Consider the following 27,433-nt stretch of genomic DNA (forward strand, 5'->3'; position numbering starts at 1 on the left):
TGAATTATATCATGCCGTCCTTTTTTTGTATTTCTCATTGCTTTTGTCGACAAAGTTTGTATATTCAACTGCTCTTCCTGTGCATCAGCCATTTGAATTGGTGATGGAGAAATCTGGAGTGAAAACAAGGTCTTCAGAGCAGACAATGCTACCTGCTGAAGCAGATATCTTGCTGGTTACAGATAGCTCTTCAAAGGAGGATTCAGAGGCAGATGACCAGTCCTATTATCCCCCTGAGGTGTATGCTCAAACTTGGCACGGTTATATTACTCATATAATGCATATGTTGTATTGCAATGCTTAGTTTTTACATCATATACACAATATTGAATGTCATCTCCTTAGTTGACACATCATATATGCGATTGCCCTCTGCTCACCTCCTTAGTATATAAATCATATATTTGAATTATGTCATGCCATGATGTTTACATAGACAACATGTATCTGAATTATGGCATGCCAACCCATTTTCTAAAGACATAATATAGTTATATCATCGCATCCTGTTTACATAGTCATCATATTTTAAATTATGTCATTCTATCCGTGAATTATATCATGCCATCATGTTTTCATCGACGGCATGTTTGTGATTTATGGCATGCCAACCACTTTAATAGACACATCGTATAGTTATATCATGTCATCCTTTTTACATAGTCATCATATTTTGAAGTATGTCATTCTATCCTATTTAGCTAGCCATCATACATGTGAAATTGTGTCATGCTATCCGGTTTAATTAGCCATCATATATGTGAAACTATGTCCTGCTATTCTGTTTGCTTAGACAACATAAATGTGAATTATTTCATGCCCTGTTTTCTTCCCTACTATCCATTGCACCTATCTATCTTACAATGTTTGTGCATTCAATTACTTTTCTTGTTTATCAGCCATTTCAATTGGAGGGAGTGATGGCAGTATCTGTGGGAGTAAAAACACGGTCTTCAAAAAAGATCGTGCTACCTGTCGATGCAGATAGAACCACGGTTGTACTTGCCCAAGAACCAGCCCCACCACACATAACCCACACTCATGCAAATTGTAACCCTACCCAGTTGGACAGAGAACCAGCTACACCCCTTCTAACCCCAACCCCAGCAGATGGACATCCAGTTCCCGTTGACACAACACCGTCTCCACCACAGAGCACCCAAACACGAGCAGTTAGTAAGGCAACTGCAGTGCCCAAATCACGAGGACCACCACTCTGAACCCGAAGTCAACGCTTAAAGCAGAAGAAGAATTGTTCTCAGGTCAGGTTCCGTAGCTATGGTTCATACTACTTTGCTCTTGCATCACTGTATTTACTGATACCAACTAATTTCAAATTTGAAGGATGCAATTGAAAATCCAATGGCGCAACAGGTATGTTTTAAGCCTGTTTCTTCAACGTGTTTGGTTGTTTGCTATTGTAACTTCCTCTATGTTGATTTCAGTTTCAATTGAATAAACAGTTATGTTCTCATGCCATGCACATTACAAGTGTTGTTATTGCTGTGTAGTTTCCCACACTTATATTCTGTCTATGCTGCTTTGTCTTAAATAGATATGATTCGAACTGTATCTATCTTGATTTGGAAACATAAACTAGAATGATATAGACCATATAGTGACCATACTACATAGATATATGTTTGTTTCATGCTGTTATCCTGTCCACCTTACTACTGAACTAGTTTACCAAAATGAGCTTCATATACTACATTGTAAACCTGAGATGTGTTTGTTTGTTTCTCTTTTAGAACGCGGATAAAAAATTGGAGAAGAGTACCCTATTATGCAATGGTAAAGGAAGTAATGCAGATAAGGTTCAAGATAGTGAGACATCCCTGTTGGTCTCCAAGAAAGCTGATAAAAACTATATTGAAGACACTAAGACAACCTCAAAGTCCTGTCTTGATGTAGTGTTCGAGTTACTGGCTACCACTGCTGGCACCAGCTCTTCGAACTCGTTGCCTGAATCAGTTCGGCTTCTTGAGTCTCAACTTCAAGTTAAAAGACATCGATCAGATGTTATGCGACAGGAAGCCGAAGGACTGAGGAAGTCCCTGCAGAATTCAGATGCATACTTTCTGGTGCAACAACAAGCGCTGGAGGACTTAAGCGCCAAACAAGAGAAAGTTAATAAGCTTTCTAAGCATCTTGCCAGCAATATGGGTACCCAGGATATTGTTTATTGAGCTCTTCTGAAGTGGTTTCAGTTCTGGACTTGTTTTGCTGCAGCGTTTATATGCTACTGTGTTCCCTATATTTGCACTGGTGGCGAACGTTGATGCCCAGTGGATGTAATATGTGTAATAGCCGTGATAGCCTAGTGTAAGTTGCTTGCTTATTTATTTCCTTGTTGTCTTGTTTATTTGTTTGCTTGTAGTCAGTGCAATTCTTTTTCTGCGGTTTGCTAGTGGCTGCAATAACCTACTTCTTTAAATCTAGGCCACAATAACCATGGGCTAATATTTACTATAGTGACACTGGGCCTCCTACGGGCCATAGAAACAGTGGGCCTTCTACGGGCCGTATAAACAGTGGGCCTTCTACGGGCCGTAGAAACAGTGGGCCTTCTACGGGCCGTAGAAACAATGGGCCTTCTACGGGACGTAGAAACAATGGGCCTTCTACGGGACGTATCATCAATGGGCCTTATACGGGCCGTATGATCGATTGGCCAAACATGGGCCAAACAGACCACATTCTGGCCGTAAACAGGCTAGAGTTGGAATTTTCCGTTCATGGCCCGACCATAATGGGCCATCTTTAATAGGCCGTATTTGATGGCGCTATAAAAATGGCCCAACGTATTAACACACCACAAATGGGCCGACTGTAACCATAGGCTGAATTTGGCCCACAAGCAGAAAATGACAGTAACGGGTCGTAAGTAAAAGAATGCTGGAAAATAGCCCAAGAATAAATGGGCTCTCAGAAGGCCGAAAGATAACATGGGCTGGAAAAGGCCCAACGGAATAACAGGCCGTTAATGGGTATAAAGTGATACATTGTTCTTTACGGGCCAGTTTCACCACGGGCCGTTAATGGGTGTAAAGTGATACAGTGTTCATTATGGGCCAGTTTCACCATGGGCTGTTAATAGGACAAGAGTTACATAGGGCCTCATATGGGCCGAAAGACGTCATGGGCCATACATGGGCCAGAAGTTAAAATGGGCTGGAATCATATTGGATGGCCCAAATGACGCTACTAGGCCTAATTCGAATAGGGCGTAACGGGCCTTGGGTTAGCGGGCTGTAAATGGGCTATATGCGAAAATGCCATTAACAGGCTTTCCATGGGCCGGCCCGCCACCTTTTGACCAAGTCAAACAGGCCGGCCTTTTCACAGGAATGGGCCTCTGTTGGGCCGTGCCACGGGTCGACGTATCATAGGCACCTTCTGTCCAATGAGTGGATGACATTTGTCCCAGCGATGAGCCGACACGTGTTTCCTCCAGCCAGTGATGATTTTACACGTGGAAAATCCCCATTGGTCGGGGTTGTTAACGGGTTATCGGATCCAAAACCCGACCCGATAGCTTAACGGCGTTCCGTTACGGTGGATGCCACGTGTTAGTCACCCTTGATGAAAGCACTTCTGTGACGCGCGATTTATCGTCATGGAAGTGGACACTTCCGTGATGATAATTTTGGTAATGTCATGGAACACTTCTACGACAGCACAGGTATGACTATCTTGATTCTGTCATAAAATTGTCATGGATGTACATGCATGACAGAAAATGCGACCTACTGTGACAAACACGTATCATCACGGAAGTGTATTTTTTTGTAGTGTTGGATGACTCAGGCTGGTCCCTGCCGCGCTTAATGTCCGGCTCTGCCGCGAGTACGGCCGCTCCCTTACGCTTCACGTCCTTGGCCTTGGCTTTCATCTCCTCCGGGTCGGCAGCCGGGAGCTTGAGAAGGGAAAGGCGCCCTTCCTCAGCCCTTGCGCACTTGGTCGCCAGGTTGAACAGCTCCAGGGATGTGCATAGCTCCTCGTGGATGGCGAGATCCTCCTTCATCTTCACGTCACGAACGCCATCAGAGAATGTCGAGATGATGGCCTCGTCCGTCACCTTGGGTATCTTGAGACGAACATTGTTGAAGCGCTGGATGTACTTTTGGAGGGTCTCCCCTGGTTGTTGCTTGATGCGGAGCAGGTCGCCCACAGCTGGGGGCGGTCCTGAGTGCCCTAGAAGATGGTGACGAAACGGTTGCTCATGTCATCCCAGGAAGAGATGGAGCCAGGAGGCAGGTTCAGGAGCCAGGAGCGGGCACCATCCTTGAGAGCCATGGGGAACCAGTTCACCATGACTTTCTTGTCGCCGCTGGCTGTCTCGATGCTTAGCTTGTAGAGCTGCAAGAACTCTGCAGGGTCGGGGGTGCCGTCATAGCACGGAGGTAGGTCTGGCTTGAACTTTCCTAGCCAAGCAACGCTATGCATCTCGGGGTTGAAGGCGCGGCAGCCGGCCGTGGTCACTGGGCCCGCCTTGGAGGTGGAGCCTGGTCGTGGTGCCCCTGCGTCATTGTGGCACGCAGCACATGGCCCTGTCACAGCAAGCAATCCTGGTGTAGCGGGGCTGGGAGTGGTGGAGCACTTCCTTGGGGACGGGAATCTCTTGGCAGCTTCTTTCCTCATGCGTTGGCACACGGCACGGTGGGTCGCGCCGCTGGACCTCGCATCTTGGAGCGAGGACGCCGCCTTGGCATGGGGGAGGCTGAGGTGCTCCCTAAGCCGCACGCCTCGGCGCAAGAGTGCCATCTTGTTGTGGAGGAGGCGGAGGCGCTCCATGAGCCATGTCTCCCGTAGCTAGCGGAGGGCGAGGCAGCGAGAGGGACGGTGCAGGAGATCCTCCCGCGGCGCTGACGAGATCGGCGATGCGGTCTAGCCAGTCCTCGTGGAGGTCATCGACCGGACGGTAGCGCAGGAGCTCGCATGCCATGAGCAGCAAGGCCTGTGCGTCCGTGGGGGCGCGGCGAGCGTGAGATGACGAGCCGGCTGGAGTCAGCGACGGGGTGGCGGTGTGGCCATCCCGGCGCACGGAGGGATGCAGCGAAGATGCTTGCTGCTTGTTTGCCGCCAGACCGGTGACGGCGTTGGCGGCGGGTGATGGAGAACGACGGGGAGGCCCGCTGATGGGAGCCTTCTGAGCAACGCGGGCGGCGAGAGCGGCCTGGCACTCAGCGCGAGCTTGGCGAGCATCGGCCATGAGCTTGGTGGAGTGACAAAGCATGGGTCGACGAAGAAGAAGGCTTCCGTGCACCCCTACCTAGCACGCCAAATGTCGGATCTCGGGTTTTGGCAAAACCCTTAAGGTTCGAACACTAGGGTGCGCATGAAGATCTCTCCCTCACTGATCACGCCCTCAAGCACTCCGCGATCTCAAAAGCTAGCTCGACGAACTCGCAACACAAGAGACACAATATTTATACTGGTTTGGGCCACCGTTGTGGTGTCATACCCTACTCCAGTGTGGTGTGGTGGATTGCCTCTCGGGTTGAGGATGAACAGTACAAGGAGAAGAACAACCGCCTGAGGAGAGGTGTTCTTGTGCTTGGTGGATGTGAGGATGGGTTGGATCTAGTCCAAGTTGAGATGGGTGAGGTTCTCTCTCCTCCTACTGTGGTGGCTAATCCTATTTATAGAGGCCCTGGTCCTCTCCCCAAATATTGAGTGGGAAGGGAGCCAAGAACGGCCAATTTGAAAGGGGACAACTAGTACAAGTTGTCCTGACAAAAGCAGTCTTCGCCTGCCAAAGGCTCTCGTGGTGACGCCGCCTTGGGCTCCATGGTGACCTCCGTCTTGCCGTCCTGCTAGTGTTGGTCTCGTTGCACCGATATGGAAACCTTTGCTTGACACCTCGGTACTCTTCGTCTATGCTTACCTCCTTAGCACCAAAGAGGAAACAAGGATCGTCATGGCTCACGTCATTGGAACCTCGTGAGGTTTGCCTGGCCTTGATCTCTCCGCCCCTCGCGAGCCAGCCTGGTGAGGCCGCTCCTGAGGAGGTCTTGTGTCATCCGCCTCGCGAGGCTTGGCCCCTCGCAAGGGTCTTGAATGCTTGTTGGTGAAGATGGGCCGTACGGGCCCGCTTACAGAGCCACGCCATGGGCCACAGGCAGGCATGTCTGGGGACCCCCGTTCCCAGAACGCCGACAAGAAGATGTAGAGTTAATAATGATAGTACCACTTTCTTGTGTCACTGCCGCTTAGATCATATTGGTGTAAAACACATGAAGAAACACCATGTTGATGGACTTTTGGAGTCACTTGATTTTGAATCACTTACACATGGGAACCATGCCTCATGGGCAAGATGACTAAGACCCCGTTTTCTGGTACAATGGAACAGGAAAGTGACTTGTTGGAAATCATACATACTGATGTGTGTGGCCCGATGAGTGTTGACGCGCTCTGTAGATATCGTTACTTTCTCACCTTCATCGATGATTGAACCACCGCGGGATGCTGCTAACGCGATACTATAATCAGAGACCGTTCGACGAAACTATGTGCGATGCCATAATAGCAAACGGTGGTGTAAAAAACCGTCAAAAAAGGTGCCAAACATTTGCGATGGAGGATGCATGAAACACAGTTCATATTTTAGTTGCATGTGCGATGCAGGGCATATGGTTCAGCTCAATTAACTGTTTGCGATGAGGAGGAACAAAAGAAACGGGCAGCCAGATGAAGGCGTGTGCGATGTACAACATACGGTTCACTCGAATGAACTATTTGTCATTAGGCAACACAAAAGAAATGGTCAGCCAGATCAAGGTGTGTGTGATTGAGGGCATACGCTTCAGAAGGATTAACTATTTGCGATTAGGCAACAAAACAGAAACAGGTCAGCCAGATCAAACTGTCCGCGATTGATGGCATACACTTCACATGGATGAACTGTTTGCGAATAGCCACAACAAACTGAAACAGTTAAATAGCTCAACATGTGTGCGCTAGACGGGCACACACATTCTAATTAAAGGAAGCATGCGTGATGGTAATAACGAGTGCGCATGGTTGTTTGAATAAGACGTGTGCTTACATTGCCTATTGCGGTGCACCCTATGGTGCAAACGCCACGTATGCGGCCGAGAAGGCGTACGTGCCCATGTTACGCCTTCCAGGAATAGTGCCGCACTTATAACCATCAGTAAATTTTGAGCATACGTCCCGTCACATTCCAAATTGCAAACCTGTTCACACCGATCAAAACCTAAACAGTTTCCCACTTAGGAGTGTATTACTACTCAGTTATAAATACTACTACTCCAAGATGACTGCACCTTCCTCCTAAACTCCTCATCCACAAAAAGTCAAAAACAAACAAGTCATTCATCACCGTTCCCTTGCGTCCGCCATGGCCAGCGTGAGTTCTCGGTCGAGAGATTGCCACCAGGGAGAGGCAGGGCTGGAAGTGGAAGCACGAGAGATGTCCTGCCTCGCCACGAAAGCAGCCAACATGTCCTACCGCACGGCCGTAGTAGCAGAGAGGTCCCGCCACGCCGTCGATGCAGCTAACTGGTTCGGCCGCGCCGCGGAAGCAGAGGAGATGTCCTGTCACGCCGCGGTGGCCTGGGAAAATGTCTTGCGGGCAGGCAAAGACTCTTACAGGCGCATGCGTGCCCTCGTCCTTAGGCAAATGGATCAGATCTCCAGGTGGGCGAGGTTGCAAGATGACTTGAAAGCCTCGTTTGAATAGTCTACCGACGTCATCTGCCAACTAAATGAGAGAAATGCGAAGCTCTAGGCCGAGTGCGACCTGCTGAGGGCGAAGATCGTCGGAAGTGTGGAGAAGCAGGAGCAGACGACTGCCTTGTTGAAGAGGACCGGTGTCCTCGTCGAGAAACTTATGGACAAGAATGCCATGCTGCGCATCGAGCGTAGAAGGCTGGTGGAGGAATCCGTGGATGCTCTCAAGCAGCATCTAGAGGACAAGAAAGAGCTCGTCGCCGCTAGCCGCGGAGACTAGTTCCCGCGGTCTGCAGCAACGCATCAAGAAAGTAGAGATCAACGAGCTAGATCATTGTCTTCCTTCTTATTTTGCCCTTGTGTATTACGGGCGTTGCCTCATGTGGATTTTTTTAATTATGTTTCTAAATATGTAAGACAATTATGATCTACTGTCATCGTCCTTATATTCATCATGCTTGCTATAAGTCGCAGTCGATGCTATATAGGTCTGTCGGATCTTACATCAGGATCGGAGCAAAACTTTCTTTTCATAGTTTCATTTTTCTCTCTTAAATCTTAGTCCAGTGAGACATATAGCCACGCCGTAGAACAGGTGCTCGGGCGCCATTAATGTGTGCACCTTTGCAAATCGGACAGAAAAATTACCACAGCATGTTGGTGCCATGTCATGACACCATGCTAAGTTTCACGATTTTCAGGCGTGTTTTAGATTTAAAGGAATTAAAAAACCAAGTTTCTCAATCTTTCCGGACGAGCCACGACACCCAGCTGTTTGAATTTCACTCCCAAATCTTGCATGGGACCTAGAAATTCACCCAAGGACACACATGTGATTTTTCAAACAACTTTGGTGCACTAGAGCATGTGCTTGTAGTTCAAATTTGAATTATGCACATTAAATGTGTAGAAACTCAATTAATGTATAAAAGGCCAAACGAACCTGGAATAATTCCAAAATTTAGCATGATACTTCAATTTGGTCTAATCTACCAATGTAAAAAAAACTAAGGCGGGAGCAGGCAGTGTACGTATGACGTTTCGCACACGGAGGCGACACGTTCCCTCTTGGAACCACGAGCCTTCTTGAGGGAAGCTCCGGTTTGCAATAAGCTTATACCAAATCTTGTCCCAATTCGGCCAAAAAAATTACCGCAGCATGTTGGTGCCATGTCATGACACCATGCCAAGTTTCATTATTTTCAGGCGTGTTTTGGATTTACAAGAATTAAAAAACCAAGTTTCTCAATCTTTCCGGCCGAGCCACGACGCCCAGATGTTTGAATATCACTCCCATCTCTTGCATGGGACCTAGAAATTCACCCAAGGACACACATGTGATTTTTCAAACAACTTTGGTGCATTGGAGCATGTGCTTGTAGTTCAAATTTGAATTATGCACATTAAATGCGCATAAACTCAATTAATGTATAAAAAGGCCAAACGAACCTGGAATAATTCCAAAATTTAGCACGTACTTCTATTTGGTCTAATCTACCAGTGTAAAAAAATTAAGGCGGGACAAGGCAGTGTACGTATGTCGATTCACACACGGAGGCGACACGTTCCCTCTCGGAACCACGAGCCTTCTTGACGGAAGCCCCGGTTTGCAAGAAGCTTACACCAAAGCTTGTTCCAATTCGGCCAAAAAAATTACCACAGCATGTTGGTGCCGTGTCATGATACCATGCCAAGTTTCATGATTTTCAGGTGTGTTTTCGATTTACAGGAATTAAAAACCAAGTTTCTCAATCTTTCCGGCCGAGCCACGATGCCCAGATGTTTGAATTTCACTCCCATCTCTTGTATGGGACCTTGAAATTCACCCAAGAACACACATGTGATTTCTCAAACAACTTTGGTACACTAGAGCCTGTGCTTGTAGTTCAAATTTGAAGTATGCACATTAAATGCGTGGAAACTCAATTAATGTACAAAAAGGACAAACGAACCCGGAATAATACCAAAATTTAGCACGGTACTTATATTTCGTCTAATCTGACAGTGTAAAAAATTAAGGTGGGAGGAGGCAGTGTACGTATATCGTTTCTCACACGGAGGTGACACGTTCCCTCTCGGAACCACGAGCCTTCTTGAGGGAATCTCCGGATTGTAAGAATCTTACACCAAAGCTTGTCCCAATTCGGCCAAAAAAATACTGCAGCATGTTGGTGCCATGTCATGACACCATGCCAAGTTTCATGATTTTCAGGCATGTTTTGGATTTACAAGAATTAAAAAACCAAGTTTCTCAATCTTTCCGGCCGAGCCACGACGCCCAGCTGTTTGAATTTCACTCCCATCTCTTGCATGGGACCTAGAAATTCACCCAAGGACACACATGTGATTTTTGAAACAACTTTGGTGCACTGGAGCCTGTGCTTGTAGTTCAAATTTGAATTATGCACATTAAATGTGCAGAAACTCAATTAATGTATAAAAAAGGCCAAACGAATCCGGAATAATTCCAAAATTTAGCACGGTACTTCTATTTGGTCTAATCTGCCAGTGTAAAATAATTAAGGCGGGAGAAGGCAGTGTACATATGTCGTTTCGCACACGGAGGTGACACGTTCCCTCTCGGAACCACGAGCCTTCTTGAGGGAAGCTCTGGTTTGCAAGAAGCTTACACCAAAGCTTGTCCCAATTCGGCCAAAAAAATTACCAGAACATGTTTGCCAAGTTTCATTATTTTCAGGTGTGTTTTGGATTTACATGAATTCAGAAACCAGGTTACTCAATCTTTCTGGCCGGGCCACGATGCCCAGATGTTTGAATTTCACTCCCACCTCTTGCATGGGACCTAGAAATTCACCCAAGGACACACATGTGATTTTTCAAACAACTTTGGTGCACTGGAGCATGTGCTTGTAGTTCAAATTTGAATTATGCACATTAAATGCCCAGAAACTCAATAATGTATAAAAAAGGGCAAACGAACCTGGAATAATTCCAAAATTTAGCACGGTACTTCTATTTGGTCTAATCTGCTAGTGTATAAAAATTAAGGCGGTAGAAGGCAGTGTACATATGTCGTTTCGCATACGGAGGAGACATGTTCCCTCTCTGAACCAATAGCCTTCTTGAGGGAAGCTCTGGTTTGCAAGAAGCTTACACCAACCTTGTCCCAATTCGGCAAAAAAATTTACTACAGCATGTTGGTGTCATGTCATGACACCATGCCAAGTTTCATGATTTTCAGGTGTGTTTTCGATTTACAAGAATTAAAAACTAAGTTTCTCAATCTTTCCTGCCGAGCCACGACGCCCAGATGTTTGAATTTCACTCCCATCTCTTGCATGGGACCTTGAAATTCACCCAAGAACACACATGTGATTTTTTAGCAAAGTTTGGTGCACTGGAGCATGTGATGGTAGTTCAAATTTGAATTATGCACATTAAATGCCCAGAAACTCAATTAATGCATAAAAATGCCAAACAAACCCGGAATAATTCCAAATTTAAACACGACACTCATGTACTAGTTGCATGGTCACTCTATGTAAATGTTCTAGCAATTCAAACAGCATCCTTTCCCTCCATAACACCATTTTGTCTTTCAAAACATAATGAAAAAAATCAGGTATACCACAAACAGTTTACTAGAAAGAATCGTGTGGGATGCGATATAAAATATCTTGGCGCACCTTCTTGTCTGACTTACGCGGGAAGCTTCGTCGTCTACAGTCCACCGCCCTCGCTTTAACCACACTTGCACGCCAATTTCTTGCGGCACCGAGCGAATTTTTTGGCCACCACAGAAATATCGATCTCCCACCCCCTACCTCCTACCAAAAGCCACATTTTCCACTGTTCATCCTTGCTTTCCAAGTTCAAACCTTCACTGCTGCTTACTGGCAGCTCAGCCTCCTTGCCGGTGACCCTTCTTCTTGCAGCGCCGCCTCCTCGCCGGCGACCCTTCTTCTTGCTGCGCGGCCTCCTCACCGCCGACCCTTCTTCTTGCTGCGCGGCCTCGTTGATATGGTTAGGTAATCCACACCCCACCCACACCATCCTCCTCCTTTCCCGTCCCACATGCCCCGACCGACGGAGCGACACCTTCCACCAAAAACACTACCCCTCCTCCAATTAAGCACCGCCCATAGCCATTTTACACACAGTATAACATGGAGCTAATTAGCATGGGGCCGCACGCGCGAACGAGGTCGCTATGGCTGCCATGCGTGTTGACCGCCAGATCTTGTAGGAGCACCTCGTCTTCGAGGCCACCGTTGACACCGCCACGCGGTTGTCTACTTTAAAATACAGTTCGTGATGTTTTCTCGAGGCCACCGCCAGTGCCTTCTAGTGATTTGTCCTATGTAATGTTAATATGCAATCTGATGTTCAGTTAACAGTTTGGTCCTCTGAAATGTAAGGTTCAGTTAACACTTTGGTCCAACAATTGCTACATTTCGTAGTACTGTTCTCAAGCATTCTTTGTTTTGTTAACTGTCGTATCTTCTAGTACATGTTTCTTTTCTACAATGTCGTGCTCAGTTAACTATTTTGGTTCATTTGGTCTGTTGTCCATTTAACTGTTTGGTTCAGTTCTGCAATTTCATTTTCATTTGTTGTGGTTACAATTTTGTATTGTTATGCATGTGAGACCAATCGAATTTGGCTGTACTCAATACATACTCTACTGATAGTATGGCAACTCTCAGTTAACCTGATCAAGATCTTCCTTATGTGTGTTGAAGGGAAACAATGGGAGACACTGTGGTTTACCATCGAGGTTTGTTCAAGCAGGGTCCTTTGGCTAATAGCACATTATTGTGCAGTTGCAGGAATCATTCTAATATTTAGGTTTCTTACCATTTGGTCTTGCACATGTAGGTCCTGCTGTCAGAGGCTTAGACCCACTGTTCGACCCATTTTGCATATGGGGAAATGAGATGTCCATGAATATCAGTCAAGTCAAGAAACTCGGAAAGATTGTTATGATGATGAAACTTGCGATGAATAATAGCAATATCTTTGTTTGCACAATGAAGAAGACATCAGTCAACTATAGTATGGTACCAACTCTTTTACCTTGTTTTTACCCCGCGCCATTTCAAAATTTACAACAGCGATTTATGCATAGCTTTGTTTTTAGTACTTTTCAAAGCAGTTCATCGATGATTACCTCTCAAACCACCTACATGGTCAAGAGGCGAGGAAGGTATTCATTCAACACTCACGATACAATATTGAAGTCTTGCTGAAGAGGACGAAGGTTGGGCGGGCAATTATCTCTACTTAGTGTGGATCTTTGGCTAGCAAAGATATTGGGCAAGCACCACATGTTGAAGGATCTATGACAATATAACTTCTATGTGAATATGAAAATACATAGATCATTATGTTGTCTTCCTTGCCCCACGTCAACAATTTTGGCATATAATATTTAATGAGAGCTCACAATCATAAAAGATGTCCAAGATAGTGTATTTGCATATGGATCTTCTCTTCCCTTATTAATTCTTTCACGAATTGCATCATTCACCAATGCTATGTTTGTCAACTTTCAACAAATTTTACCACTTATACTTTTCCTTATGTGATGTCATTACTTAATATAAGATTAGGATATGATCTTTTTCATTATTTTATTTTATCTTGATAGAAACATAAAAGTAAAGAAGCAAAACTCAAACTAAGCTTTATTATATAACACTCACTCGATTACATATATAGATCATGAAACTAAGACTCAAAAATAGATTATGCTAAAAATTTATTGAACTAATTCATAATATAACTAAAGGTCGAACTATGAGAGGTAAAGGAAATAAAAGTGATGGTGATACAATACTGGGGCATTTCCCCAAGCTTGGCAAAAGCCAAGGGGAGTGCCCATACCCATGTACTCAAGTCTCCTTTAGTGGGGAAGATGGTGATGGTGGTGGTGATGAAGTGGTAGCAAACTGATCCAGCTTGCGTCGGAGGCTAAAATTATGTTCCCTCGGATCCTCATTCTCCAGCTCAAGCCTTAATATCTTCTTCCATAATGCTGCCTTGCTTTACTATAGGAAATGAGGAGGGATAGATTGGGTTTTAATTTTGTTTGCTCTATTGGGGAAGTTTGGCTTCTTGAGCTCCGCATGAAGATCTCTAGGTTGAGGTAGTGGGGCTTCATATTCATCTGAGGATGCATCCTCCTTCTCCTCTAGATCGATTTCCTCCTCCTCATCCATGAACCGCACACAGGGAAAGGTATCCTTAAAGAGATTTGGATCTAGAGGCTGGTAAGAAACAGGGCTCTCTCCCTCCGAATCTTGAGACGACATATTTTCATATCTGTCAGAAAAATAGCATGAAACAAGAACAGAGGATTTCTTTGCGATATGGTGGCCAATACGTTCGGGGGGTATATAAAGATTTTTTATCTTGGGGAACAAGCAAACGGGAGGAAAATGGAGCTGGGAAGGTTCCCGAGGGGAGCAGAACCCACCAGGGAGCGCCAAAAAGGGCAGGCGTGCCCTGGTGTATCATGCCCACCTTGTTTGCCTTCCTGGTTGTTTCTTATTTTCCTAATCTTTCTAATATTCCAAAACTGACAGAAAATATTTTTGCGGATTTTTCAGAGTCTGTATACTTACCGGTATCATGTACCTCCTCTTTTTCACGGGTTTTGAGTGTATTCTGGAAGATTTCTTTTATGTGTTCCTCCGGTGTCATGGTTTGGATAATATTGGTTTCAACATTAATAGGCGTACCTGAAATATAGTGCTTAATTATTTGCCCATTGACCACCTTTGGATTAGTGCCTTCGGCATTATTGATCTTAATGGCTCCAGAATGATAAACCTCTTCGATAATATAAGGTCCTTCCCATTTGGAAAGAAGTTTCCCTGCAAAGAATCTAAAACAAGAGTTGTATAAAAGAACATGTTCACCAACTTTGAATTCCCGCTTTTGTATTCTTTTGTCATTCCACCGTTTAACTTTTTCTTTGAATACCTTGGCATTTTCGTAGGCTTGGGTTCTCCATTCATCTAGTGAGCTAATATCAAATAATCTCTTTTCACCGGCAAGTTTGAAATCATAATTGATTTCTTTAATTTCCCAATATGCTTTATGTTCTAACTCAAGAGGCAAATGACAAGCTTTTCCATAAACCATTTTATAACGAGACATGCCCATTGGATTTTCATAAGTTGTTATGTAGGCCCAAAGTGCATTGTCCAATTTCTTAGACCAAATTTTTTGGGACCTATTGACATTTTTTTGTAATAGTAATTTTATTTCTCTATTTCTAAGTTCAACTTGACCACTATATTGAGGATGATAGGGTGAAGCAATTCTATGGTTAACATCATACTTAGCAAGCATTTTACAGAAAGCACCATGAATAAAGTGTGAACCACCATCAATCATTAAATATCTAGGGACTCCAAACCTTGGGAAAATAACTTCTTTAAGCATTTTAATGGAGGTGTTATGATCAGCACTACTAGTTGGAATAGCTTCTATCCACTTAGCAACATAATCACAGCAACCAAAATATGTGTATACCCATTAGAGGAAGGAAAAGGTCCCATATAACCAGAACACCAAACATCAAATGGTTCAGCAACAAGTGAATAATTCATAGGCATTTCCTGACGCTTACCAATATTACCTATCCTTTGACATTCATCACAAGATAAAACAAACTTATGGGCATCCTTGAAAAGAGTATGCCAGTAAAAACCAGATTGCAATACCTTGTGAGCAGTTCTATCTCCCGCATGGTATCCTCCATAAGCTTCAGAGTGACATTTCCGTAGCATTTGTTCCTGTTCATGCTCAAGTACATAATGTCTAATAATACCTCGCTCTACCCCTTCTTTATAAAGATGTGGGTCATCCCAAAAGTAATGTCTTAAATCATAGAAGAATTCTTTCTTTGTTTAGCATGTGAAACTAGGTGGTATAAATTTAGAAACAATATAATTGGCATAGTCAGCATACCAAGGAGTATTATTGTGACAGCCTGGTATTTTCCCTCTCTTCTTTTTCTGATTTTATTTGGTTTTGATTTGAATTTGGAGTTTGAATCACTTCAGTTGGACTTAAACACTTGGGCACCACCTTGACATTCACCCAAGTGACTCATTTCTCTCTCTAGCCATCACTTCTTCTCTGATCAACCTCAAAATAATATTATGAATATTTTTCTTAAATGAAAAATATTCATTTTTCCCCCTAAAACCCTAACCAGCCACTTGTGCTCCAAAGCAACCCCATTTTTTCTTGCCCACAAAAATCTACGAAAATTCACAAATATTCTTTGAACCCTAGGATACCTTCCTGAGCAAAAATATTTCATCACCTTTTGGAATATTTTTGCTATAGAAAATATTTTCTGTTCTGGACAGAAATGGTAGTTTCTACAGCAACTACCATTTTACTTGCTCCAATGCTGCTGAATTTTCTTGTGCATCACCACCCTCCTAGATGATTGCTAACCTCCAAATATCAGCTCCCAAATCTTAGTATTTTGACCATAGTAAGCTCTCAAAGTTATTGTCCAGAAACTTACCTTGTAGTGAAAATCCATCTTACTGCACCTGAGCTTGAATCCAAGCATTGGCTCTACCCAAAACACCAAGGACTACATGCCAGACATGAAATTGGGGCCATCCGTGGCTCTATGCCAAAGTTCACGCGGTGACCACGCATGTGCACAGTGCCAACCCGCTAGTCGCCGAGCTCCGAGTGCCATCGAGTTCTCTATTCGGCGCGTGCTCACTTCCCCGCCTGCCGCACCTCGCCAAACCTCGCCACCATCCCGGTCTCTACTCCATTAACTCCCTCATGGCGCTCACCGACGCCGAAGCTCGCCGCAGCGAGAACGGGCGCGGTCCGGCCAACCCAACAGTGTGTCACGCACTGTGTTCGTCGCCACCCCCTCGTTACTGTGCTCGTCTCCGCCTGCTCACAATGCCCGCGTGACCTGCGTCGCCTTCCCCCTCGCTCACTGATGCCGTTCTTCGTCGGACGCCATCTCCAGGTGTCCTCCGGCAGAGCCTGAACCCCTCACATCGCTCGGCTATAAATACAGCCCTCCCCAGCCCTCTCGAGCATTACAAAGCCCTCTCACACACTCCACAAACTAGTAGGAAGCCGTAGCCCCGCCGGGCAGGCCTCGGGCCGCCGTCCCCGAGCTCAAGCTCGCTGGCGATCCCCTCGGGTCGTCCCTGCAGCTGCAGCCCCTCCCAAGCTCGGGTTACTCTTCCAGAGCCTCCGCCGTGCTTCCGTGGTGCCGTCCGACCCGGTTGGGGCCACTGGTGCAGCCTCTGGTCGCCGTTAGCCCCAACTCCGGTGACCCCCGCTCTCTGTCGCCGCTGGAGACGCCCGTTCTGATGTCGTCCGACCACCCCTAGCTAATCCATGGGTACGGGCAGGTGCGCCTTCGTCTTCTCTTCCGATCCATCCCTTTAGCTCGGGCCAAGACGCCTTCCTCGCCGACCTGAGCTCCGACGAAGCTCTGCCTTGCTATGTTTCCCTCTCCCCTTCCTCTCACATGACTGGCGGGCCCCGCTGTCAGCCACTCTGGCTACGCCCGAAGCGGTACGAGTGGAGGCGCCTCGCGGGGTTTACGCCTTCGACGTCACCCCCCAGTTTTGTTTTATTTAAATGAAATTCAAATTATTCCAGAGAGCTTCAAACTGCCACAACTTTTTAATCATAGTCCAATCAATTGATTCTTTTTGCATTGTGTTCTTAATAAAAAGGTCTAGCAGCTCACCAATAATGAGATTTTTCTCTGCTATCTAGATTTTCTGGTGAATTTCGAAGTAGTTCTTGATGTTTTCTTTTTGTGTTTATAATTGTTTCCATAAGGTGAAGCTTGTCTTGAGGATCACCAGGAGGAGTGTGACCCTCATCTGCACTAAGGCAAGCCACAGCAACATTTTCATGGTGTCATTGCAATATTTGTGATTTTTTTAACTTGAACAAATGATTTAATTCATGCATTTAATTCACTAAAATATATATATATATATATATATTGTTGGATGCTTGTTTAAGTTGATATGTTTAGTCTACAGAAGTTTACAGCTAACTACGTTAGTTTAAGTCATTAGAAGTAATATTTGATTATGAAGAAGTAATATGTTTATGAAAAAGGAATTAGTTGGCTTAATATTTTCTTGAGTGAGAAAAGAATTATGCTAAGATATTGTCATGGTTAATTTTCTAAATGAACATAACCAGAGAGGTGTTGTCAGTTATTGAGATCTATGCTTAGTATTTGATGAAGTTGACCCAGTTATTTCCGATGATCTATATATATAGCCGATCTATTCTGCTAATATTATCAGAATAGTTATTCTGATAACACTTCCGCACTGCACGCTCAATGCAAATGCACGTCATTGTTTGAACCAAGTGTGCTGCAGTACTCACACGAGTGAACTTCGTGTCGAAAAAAACTGCACACAGTGTTTTTCCGATACTGTTTTCGCTCTAATTTATCAATCGTTTATTGGAACGAGGCGTATAATATACCGTTGAAAAGCTATTGATTAGGTGCAATTTCTCCATGTTGAACACTTTTCGAGATTCCTCTCGGTTTAAGAGCAGTTTCAAAAATGGTGCGGCGGATGACGAGTGGCAGCGAGCGTATTTTCGTGAATTTTTCTAAACCGCTCATCGGAATAAGGCAAATGATACGCCGTTGGAAAGATATCATCGAGGTGCATCTTTTTCATATCTATTATTTTCTCTAATTTGTTACAGTTCAAGAGCAGTTTTAAATTTACTAAATCGCAGAATTACGTTTTTTGAATTTTTTGCAATTTTCGGTATTGTTTTCACTCTAGTTTTTGAACCGTTTGTCGAAACGAGGCGTGTAATACGTCGTTGGAATGCTATGGACAAGGTGCAACCTTCATATGTAGTAATAGTTTTGAGATTCCTTGCAGTTTTAAGTTAAGTTTGAAAATCGTGCAGCGGACGACAAGTGGCAGCGGCCATTTTTTGCGAAATTTTTACAAACCGGTCATCGAAATGATTCAAATGATGTGCCGTTGGAAAGATATCGACGAGACGCAACTTTTTCATGTAGAACACTCTCTAATTACTTACGGTTTAAGAGCAGTTTTAAATTTACCGAAATGCGGACACTCTGTTTTTCGCGATACCCAAATCGACATGGGTACTTCATCAGAGAGAAGAATGCACTGCTTCAAATCGAAAACTGCAATGCATCACACAGTCGAGCGAACTCCATGGTTTCTTTTTGTCGGATGTAAACTTTAAGAATGTACTGCTTCAAATTGAAAACCGCACTGCATGACATAGTCGAGGGAACTTCATGGTTTCTTTTTGTCGGATGTAAACTTTAAGAATGCACTACTTCAGATTGAAAGCCGCACTGCATGACACAGTCGAGGGAACTTCATGGTATCTTTTTGTTGGATGTAAACTTTAAGAATGCACTACTTCAGATTGAAAACCACACTACATCGCACAATCGAGCGAACTTCATGGTTTCTTTTTGTCGCATGTAAATTTTCTCAAACGAGTTTTTGTTGTCTTTTTTCAACATTTTTTATTAATCAGAGTGGACCACGGAGACGAGGGCGAGAGAACCGCGACATATATTGAAGTGAACCACATTACTATTTTTTTTGTTTCGCTAAGTTTTCGTATTTTCCATGTTGTGCACAAGTGAACCTCATCACTCTCAAAAGTGAACCACATCCGAGGACCAAACACACTGCAGGTGTTAATGTAGTCGACTAATTTTTTAAACACACGAAACAAAATGCACTTCATACATAGGGGTAATGAAACATCATTCTTTTTTATACAAACTGAGTGCACTTTTCAAAAAAAGATCTCCAAAAATGCAAAACATGGATGGAGTGAACAACGTCCCCCAACTTTTTCATAAAAAATGTACTGCACGCATGTGCCGGACGGGTGGCAGACTGCACGCGCGGCCAGCGAAACTGCAAGCAGATGGGTTGTGCACTCCACAAGAGCATCGAGTAAATTGCATGATGAGCCAACGACATACATACAACACCGATGTTTCCGCACTGTAAGAACCCGCATGCTGCACTGCACGGGAACGTGCCCGTGCACACCGCACCACACCATCTATCAAACTGCACACCACTCTCACACCATGTGCACTTCAAGTTGATGCCCGAAGGAACTCTCATGCCCGGGGTGCATCGCGTTTGGTACCGAACTGCATGCTGGCATCGTTTTGTGGCTGTCGCTCGACAGCGGAGTGTAGCAGCGCTCCACCGTATATTGCACGCCGTTTGAACCTCTTTTTTGGTATCCCTTTGAAAAACACCTTAAGGCAAAGGGAACTGGACGAAGGCGAGGCACACTTCAGTGGAATAGCAGGAAACAAAAAAGTCAGGGAAATGCGTCAATGAACTGCACGGCAACGCGCGTGCCAGCGCACTGCAAGCCAAGGGCGGCTGGACTGCAAGGGGAGGAGGGGTACACACCCACTGCACTGAACGTGGGAGTCGCGGTGCACTGCACCGGCAAGGTCGTGCTGCTCCAGTGGCGGATGAGACGGCTAGCGGCTCGACTCGATCCAGAGCTTTGCCGCCGGCAACTTGGGGCCTCCAGATTCGCTTGCTGATGGGTAGCCAATCCCGGGCGACTCCGCTGCAGTTCACTCGAGGCCACCGGGGTCCCTGGAGAAGCACCACAATCAAGGCCGCCGATGACACATCAGGAGGCAAGCCGATGGCCCATGTGGACAAAAAATATCACGGCAAGGAAGACACCCACAACACCGACGCATTGAACGGGGGGTGAGAGGCGGCATCGAGAGGAGGGCACTGCGCCGGGCCTGGCTCTCCGCCATGGTCGTCGTGGTGGAGCTGCTCCACCACGTGCACCAAACGGTGTTGTTTTCTCGCGGCTCACATCGACAGATCCGCTCGGGATCGAACGATCTGTGGCCTCAGCCACTGGATCCGGCGAGGTGAATCTCACCAGCAGCGTGAGGGAGAGCTGGATCTGAGGTATATCGCCAGACTGAGGCAGATGCAGAGCAGGTTGGTGGTCGGTGCGGGCGGCGGCGCACAATGCGGGGTGGGCAGCGGCGCAGGGGGGCGAGAAAGTTGGCCAGAGCAGTTCCCCGCCGCTGGGCCGGGATCCACTGGGAAGGGGAGAGGTAGGCGCCGCGGGGTGGAAGGTGGTCGGGGATGGGGGCACCGCTGCAGGGTGGGAGGTGGTCGGGGGTGGGGTTCGACCCGAGAAGGCGGGTGGGTTTGGTGTGGGGTGGTGGGGTGGGGAATGGATAAGTTTGTACGTGGGGCTTGGGTAGATTTTTTTTCGGTTCGGTGGAGCTCGCGAGGTGTTTGCACATGTGTTATCAGAATAACCCCTAGTGTTATCATAATAAGACTCTTAAGGGTGTTATCATAATAGACACCGGTTACTTTCATTTTAAATTGAACCTGATAATAACTCAACCTGAACATATCGTTGATCGGGTCATGGTGCCACTGAACCGAGATTTTCCCCAGTGCAACCACATTTGCCTTTGTGGGAAGGCCTTTATTCGGTCTATTGTCATGCCTCTGGTTGGTGCCTCCAATGAGAGAAGGTTATGGGCGTGCGTTACCCTGGCCCGGTAAGCAGACATAACCTTGTGTGCCCGTTGTTGTTATGGTACCTTGTCCCTGTTTGGGACCATTTTGTTTTGCCACGACGGTGGCCGTTGGTGTCTTTCGTAGGAACGGGGCCACGCATGACTTCGCCCAGTGAGGAGTGAGTCGGAGTGGCCGGAAGAGTGTCATGGCAATGGAGGGGTTCTGTCGGAATGCCATTGGTCCACCCGAATGGGAGTGCGAGGCCATGGTTTCTGTGGTGTGGGTACAGTGCGCTACCTCTGCAGAGTGTATTAAATCTATCAATAGCCGTGTCCACGGTTACGAACAAGCTCAAAAGTAGGTCACTCCATGGATCAATGTTTAAATAATTATGTACACTATGATAATAACCTTGCGTGGTTCAAGAGAGGATGGTTGAGAAATCATCTTGATGTTGGAGGCCAAGTTGTTGGCCAGTTTGTGATTCGAGTACAATCACTGTTTGGTTACGAGGTAACCCGATTAAAGACCAAGATGTTGGTCAGTTTGTGGTCCAAGAGGGATCACCGTTTGGTAAGTAAGTCTGGGGGACTTAAGTCACGAGATCATGATCACTGCATCTGAAGTATGATTTTGCATTAATGATTCAATTGGCTAATTATCATATATTGTTTTTCATTATGTTTATACTTGTTGTGAGCTTGCAAGTACATTCAATGTACTGACCTGGCGTGTCATGCCAGCTTTCAGGGAAGTCTCGTTGGAAAGAATGCAGTCCGAGTCTAGATCGTGTCCACATCGGTGTCCCTATGCTATGGAGTCCCGCTTCGTCGTCATTACGCTGCCGCGTAGTTGTCATGATCAAGGCCCCTTTATGTTCACTAAATAATGTACATATTGTTCAGCCGCACCGTGTGTGCCGCTTGGCCTCGCAACTTGTTGTAATATGAATTATGTTCCGCTAGCATCAGTAAAGCGGTTGCTTTCTGTACCAAGATGTTGTGTATTGCCAGAAGACAAGATCTCTAAGTTGGCAATGCAAGGTAAACCGGTTGCTCTGAGCCGGGGTGCCACAACGCTTGGTATCAGAGCCCCGCTGACTGTTGGACACGCTAGGCTGCCAACGTGTTAACTGGACATTATTCAGGGTATAAGTTGAGTGCCGATAGTGCTTGTAGCTGATTGTTGCATTGCATGTGCTCGTTTATCTTTATTCTAACCTACTAATGGCTGGTGGTGTAGATGGCTCTGGTGCCGTATCCGTGACAGTTGCAGCTTGCCGTACACGTGCCGCATCTCCTCTGTAACGTGTGGCATCGGCTGTACCCCCTCGGTGACGATCCAGTCTATCGTGTGTACCGGGAGCGTCTAGCAGACTCAATGTATGAGTATCACGCAGTGGTCACTCTGCGCACCAGTTCATCTTCCAGCACTTATATCCGTACCTCCATGAGCAGTTTCGCTTCTACTGCTTCTCAGGCTGTCCAGTTTGCTGCATTTGAGGTCCTCGTCGAGCTGCGTTATAACGAGGTCCGAATGCAGAACCATCCAGGTTTCCACTGCTATCCCTCCGTGCACGACAATGGTCGTGTCCGTTTTCCTATCGTTGATCTGGAGTCTGATAGTACTGCTAGCCACCTTTCTCGTTATATCACTGCTAGCTATCTTATGGTTCACGAGCTGGCTCGAGAGATGACTCGTGCTCGCACTGCTTTAGCCGCTACTAGAGCTTCCACTACTCCATCGTCTACGGGATTTACTCCTTATATTCCCTCCAGTTCTAGTTCACCTATTTCACCAGTTACTCCTCCAAGTAGCTCGGGCACCTCAACCGTGAATCCTCTCAGTGCTCCTGCTGAGTGGTTTTCCCTTCTCACTACCCCAGTAGCCCAGATGCTCCAGCCTCATCCTGCACCTGCTCCGGAGGGAGAGCCCTCGAGGCATCATCGTCGTGTTACCTTTAACCCGGAGGTCTCGGTTAACGTCGTCAGTTTAGGATCCGAGTCTGCTTCAGGAGAAGACCCCACAGCACCAGCAGAGCTTTAGAGCACTCGAGTATCCACAGTCGTCAGGTTGATGTACCGATGTAGTCATACGAGTCATGTTGTTCTGTTTCTATGTATGAGAGTAGTCGAACTTATCATGTCATTTCTCTTTTATGTATGAGTCTATGTATAATTATGTTGGAACTTTCTTTTATTCGCTGTGCTTTGTTCGTATTTCGTTTTCTTTCGGGTTTTTGTCACTGGCTTTTCTCCACTATATTTTTTTGGATGTTGCTCATCTCGGATGCATTGTCTTGGGAAAAACAAACAATAGGATGACGCGAAGAGGCAGCAGTAGCGACGCTTGTGAGGATGTTCCTGTTCGTCGTTCTGCACGACAGGCAGGACACTCCCCCGAGCCATACGTTCCACCACCGCCTCCACCGCCAAATCCGCCATCCATTGATCAAATTATGTGTATGTTTGAGGAAAGGAGGAATAATGATCTGATTGAAATATTAAGGAGTGTGCAAGCTATGGTTGGACAGAATGGAAATCAGAACAATCATCACTCCAAGCTGTCAGATTTTCAACGAACCAAGCCTCCTAGTTTCAGTCAGGTTATTAATCCCATGGACGCAGATGACTGGTTACGAACCATTGAGAAGAAGTTTGAGATTGCTCGTACTGAAGAGGATGACAAAGTCCTGTTTGCAACTCATTATCTTGAAGGTGCTGCTGCCATATGGTGGGAAAATGCAAAAGCCATGTGGCCTGCTGGTGAAGAAATCACCTGGAGCAAATTCAAGGATCATTTCCGTAAATACCATATTCCTTTTGGAATTATGAAGGTCAAGCGCCGTGAATTCCTCGTGCTCCTCCAAGGAAGTCAGTCCGTGAGGGAATATTTGCATAAGTTCAATCATTTGGCCCATTACTCTCTTTATGATGTGGCCACCGAAGAAAGAAAGATTGACAGGTTTCTTGGGGGATTAAACCAGCATCTCCGATGCACCCTCAGTATGTTTGACTTCCCTGATTTCCAAACTCTGGTAAACAAGGCTCTCATTGCTGAAAGGGAGCACAAGCTTATACATGACAATAAGTCTGCAAATAACGATCACAAGCGCAAGTTTGAGCCAAGGAAGGAAGTGCAAGCAGTGCAAAAGGCTTGTACCTGGCAGCATAATCAGGTAGAGTACAAGCCCAATTTGCAGCAGAATGTTAACAAAACTACTACACAAGTCAAGAATGTACTGACCAATCCGGTGCGAGAAGAGTGCCAGCGCAAAAATTCTTGTTTCAGTTGTGGGCAAACCGGACATTATGCCAGACAGTGTCCCAAGAACAGCAAGACTAATCCTCCATTCAGGCCTCAAGTCAAATTTATGGGGTCATATCCTATCCAGAAAACATCACTGGGCAAGTCAATCACCTCTCCGTAGACGAAGCCCAAGAGAACCCCGAAGTCGTCATTGGTATGTTTTCTATTAATAGCATACCTGCCATTATTTTATTCGACTCTGGGGCTTCCCACTCTTTTATTTCACGGAGTTTTGTTGCCCAAAACAAATTTCCTTGTTCGGTTTTGAGCAAGAATATGCTAGTACAATCTCCGGGATCTTTGCTCAGAAGCAATCTGGTCTGCCGTAATCTGGAAATTAATATCAACGGAGTCCGTTTTCCAACTTCCTTGATAGTCATTGAGTTTGTCAAGTTTATCAAGTATGCATTAATTGCGTGACCTGAGAAGTCACTTTGACAAGTCAAGAGGGGTAGACTACAAAATTTTATGCCCGCAGGAGCATACCCAAGAAAGAAATGGTCTTCATCGCTGTGGCTGGTGAATTGGAATTAATTCCTGTGGTCAGTGAGTTTCCTGATGTATTCCCAGAAGAACTGCCAGGCATGCCGCCAGATCGAGAGCTTGAGTTCGTAATAGATCTTGTGCACGGAACCGCACCGTTATACATGAAGTATTATCGAATGCCTTCGTCAAAATTAGTGGAGCTAAAGAAACAACTTGACGAGATACTCCAGAAAGGATACATCCGTCCCAGCTCTTTCACCATGTGGATCACCTACTATATTTGTGGATAAGAAAGATGGTAGTCTTCGTATGTGTGTGGATTAGAGTCAGCTGAATGATGTCACCATCAAAAATAAATATCCACTACCCAGGATCGATGATGTCACCAACTCAGTGGGGCAAAGTTATTTTCCAAGGTTGATTTAAGGACAGGATACCACCAACTCAAGATTAAAAAGGAAGATATTCCTAAGACCGCATTCACTACCCAATACGGTCTTTATGAATATACCGTTATGTCCTTCGGCCTCACCAATGCCCCTGCTTTCTTCATGCATATGATGAACAAGGTGTTCATGGAATTCCTAGATAAATTTGTGGTGGTCTTCATCGACGACATTATCATATACTCAAAAGGTGAAGAAGAGCACAAAGGACACCTCAGAGCCATATTACAATGACTTCGCGACCATCAGTTGTACGCCAAATTCAGTAAATGTGAGTTTTGGCTCAAGCGAGTTGGATTTCTTGGGCATGTGTTTTCTGCAGAAGGTATAGCTATGGACCCGAGAAAAGTAAAGGACGTGCTCGATTGGTTGGCACCCACAACACTATCGCAAATATGAAGTTTCCTTGGATTAGCCGGATACTATCGCCATTTCATTGAAGGCTTCTCTAAAATTGCCAAGCCAATGACGGAATTGCTCAAGAAAGATAAGAAGTTTGAATGGACTGAGGACTGTGAGAAAAGTTTCAATGAGCTGAAAATCCGGTTGACAATAGCACCGGTGTTGACTCTTCCAGACATCTACCACAGCTTTGATGTGTACTGTGACGCTTCCAGACAGGGCCTTGGATGCGTACTTATGCAAGATGGCAAGGTGGTAGCATATGCATCATGACAGCTACGACCCCACGAAGGAAACTATCCTACTCATGATCTAGAATTAGCTGCGGTGGTTCATGCTCTAAAGATTTGGAGGCACTACCTCATTGGGAAGAGGTGCCAAATATTTACTGACCACAAAAGTCTCAAGTACATATTTACTCAGCCAGATTTAAATCTCCGCCAGCGAAGATGGCTTGAGTTAGTCAAGTACTATGATCTTGGAATTAATTACCACCTGGGTAACGCCAACGTGGTTGCCGATGCACTCAGGCGAAAGCCTGTCAGCCTGAATATCATAATGGGATCCTTGCCTCCTGAACTTCGAGAAGAGATTGCTCAGCTCAACCGGGTCATAGTTGGTGCTGATATGGAAGTTACTCCAACCCTCGAGGAAGACATCCGCAAGGCCCAGCCAAATGACACAATCTTACAAAAACATGCCCGGCGTGTGCTAGCAGGACAGACATCAGATTTTTCTAAGGATCGGCAAGGTACACTATGATTCCGTGGAAGGATTTGTGTACCCAGGCAAGAAGATTTAAGGAAGAGAATACTGTCAAAAGCACACAGATCTTCATATTCTATTCACCCTGGGGGTACTAAAATGTACGAAGACCTTCAAAAAATATTCTGGTGGGATGGAATGAAGAAGGACATTGCCTACTTTGTGGCCTGTTGCGACATATGCAACGAACTGAAGGCAGAACACCAGAAACTAGCCGGACTCCTCCAACCATTGCCCGTTTCACAATGGAAGTGGGATGAATTTTGCATGGATTTTGTCACAAGTCTACCAAAGACTCAACGAGGCCATGACGCAGTATGGGTCATAGTGGACACCTTAACCAAGGTAGCTCATTTTATCCCCATCAAAACTACATATCGAGCCGGTCAGCTCGCACAACTGTATGTGTCCAGAATAGTCAGTCTACATGGAGCACCGCGAACAATCACTTCCGACCGCGGGTCACTTTTTACCTCTGCTTTCTGGACACGCCTCCATCAAGCCTTGGGGACAGCGCTAAAATATAGTATCTCTTATCATCCTCGGACCGATGGACAGACTGAGCGTGTAAATCAAATACTTGAAGATATGCTTCGGGCCTGTGCCTTGGCCCAAGGACCTACATGGGAAGACTGTTTGTCGTACGCCGAGTTCTCCTACAACAGTAGTTTCTAGACCAGTCTAAAGATGTCACCCTATGAGGCTTTGTATGGCCGTAAGTGTCGCACTCCATTGAATTGGTATCAAACTGGAGATAGCCGTATTTTTGGAACG

The 27,433-nt window shown here is 45.7% G+C and overlaps 1 protein-coding gene and 1 non-coding gene across 2 annotated transcripts; one reads left to right on the plus strand and one right to left on the minus strand.

The window, feature by feature from the left end:
• Positions 1-19,645: 19,645 nt before the first annotated feature.
• On the minus strand, positions 19,646-20,914 carry LOC125506886 (uncharacterized). The gene is made up of 2 exons (XR_015604233.1): positions 20,443-20,914; positions 19,646-20,345 (listed from the first exon to the last, which is right to left on the minus strand). It is a non-coding gene; the product is annotated as an uncharacterized LOC125506886 (transcript).
• A 2,858-nt stretch (positions 20,915-23,772) lies between these two features.
• LOC147970674 (uncharacterized) lies at positions 23,773-24,681 on the plus strand. The gene has a single exon (XM_087523556.1). It carries the CDS (start codon positions 23,773-23,775, stop codon positions 24,679-24,681), a length of 909 nt encoding a protein of 302 aa, XP_087379682.1.
• The last annotated feature ends 2,752 nt before the right edge of the window (positions 24,682-27,433 follow it).

Source organism: Triticum urartu, chromosome 5A, assembly GCF_056163025.1.
Source record: "Triticum urartu cultivar PI428250 chromosome 5A, HENAU_Tu73, whole genome shotgun sequence".
In the NCBI taxonomy this organism is placed as follows: domain Eukaryota; kingdom Viridiplantae; phylum Streptophyta; class Magnoliopsida; order Poales; family Poaceae; genus Triticum; species Triticum urartu.

Bases quoted from the DNA above. Each gene is read 5' to 3' on its own strand.
- LOC147970674 (XM_087523556.1), top strand. From the start codon at position 23,773: ATGGTTGGACAGAATGGAAATCAGAACAATCATCACTCCAAGCTGTCA.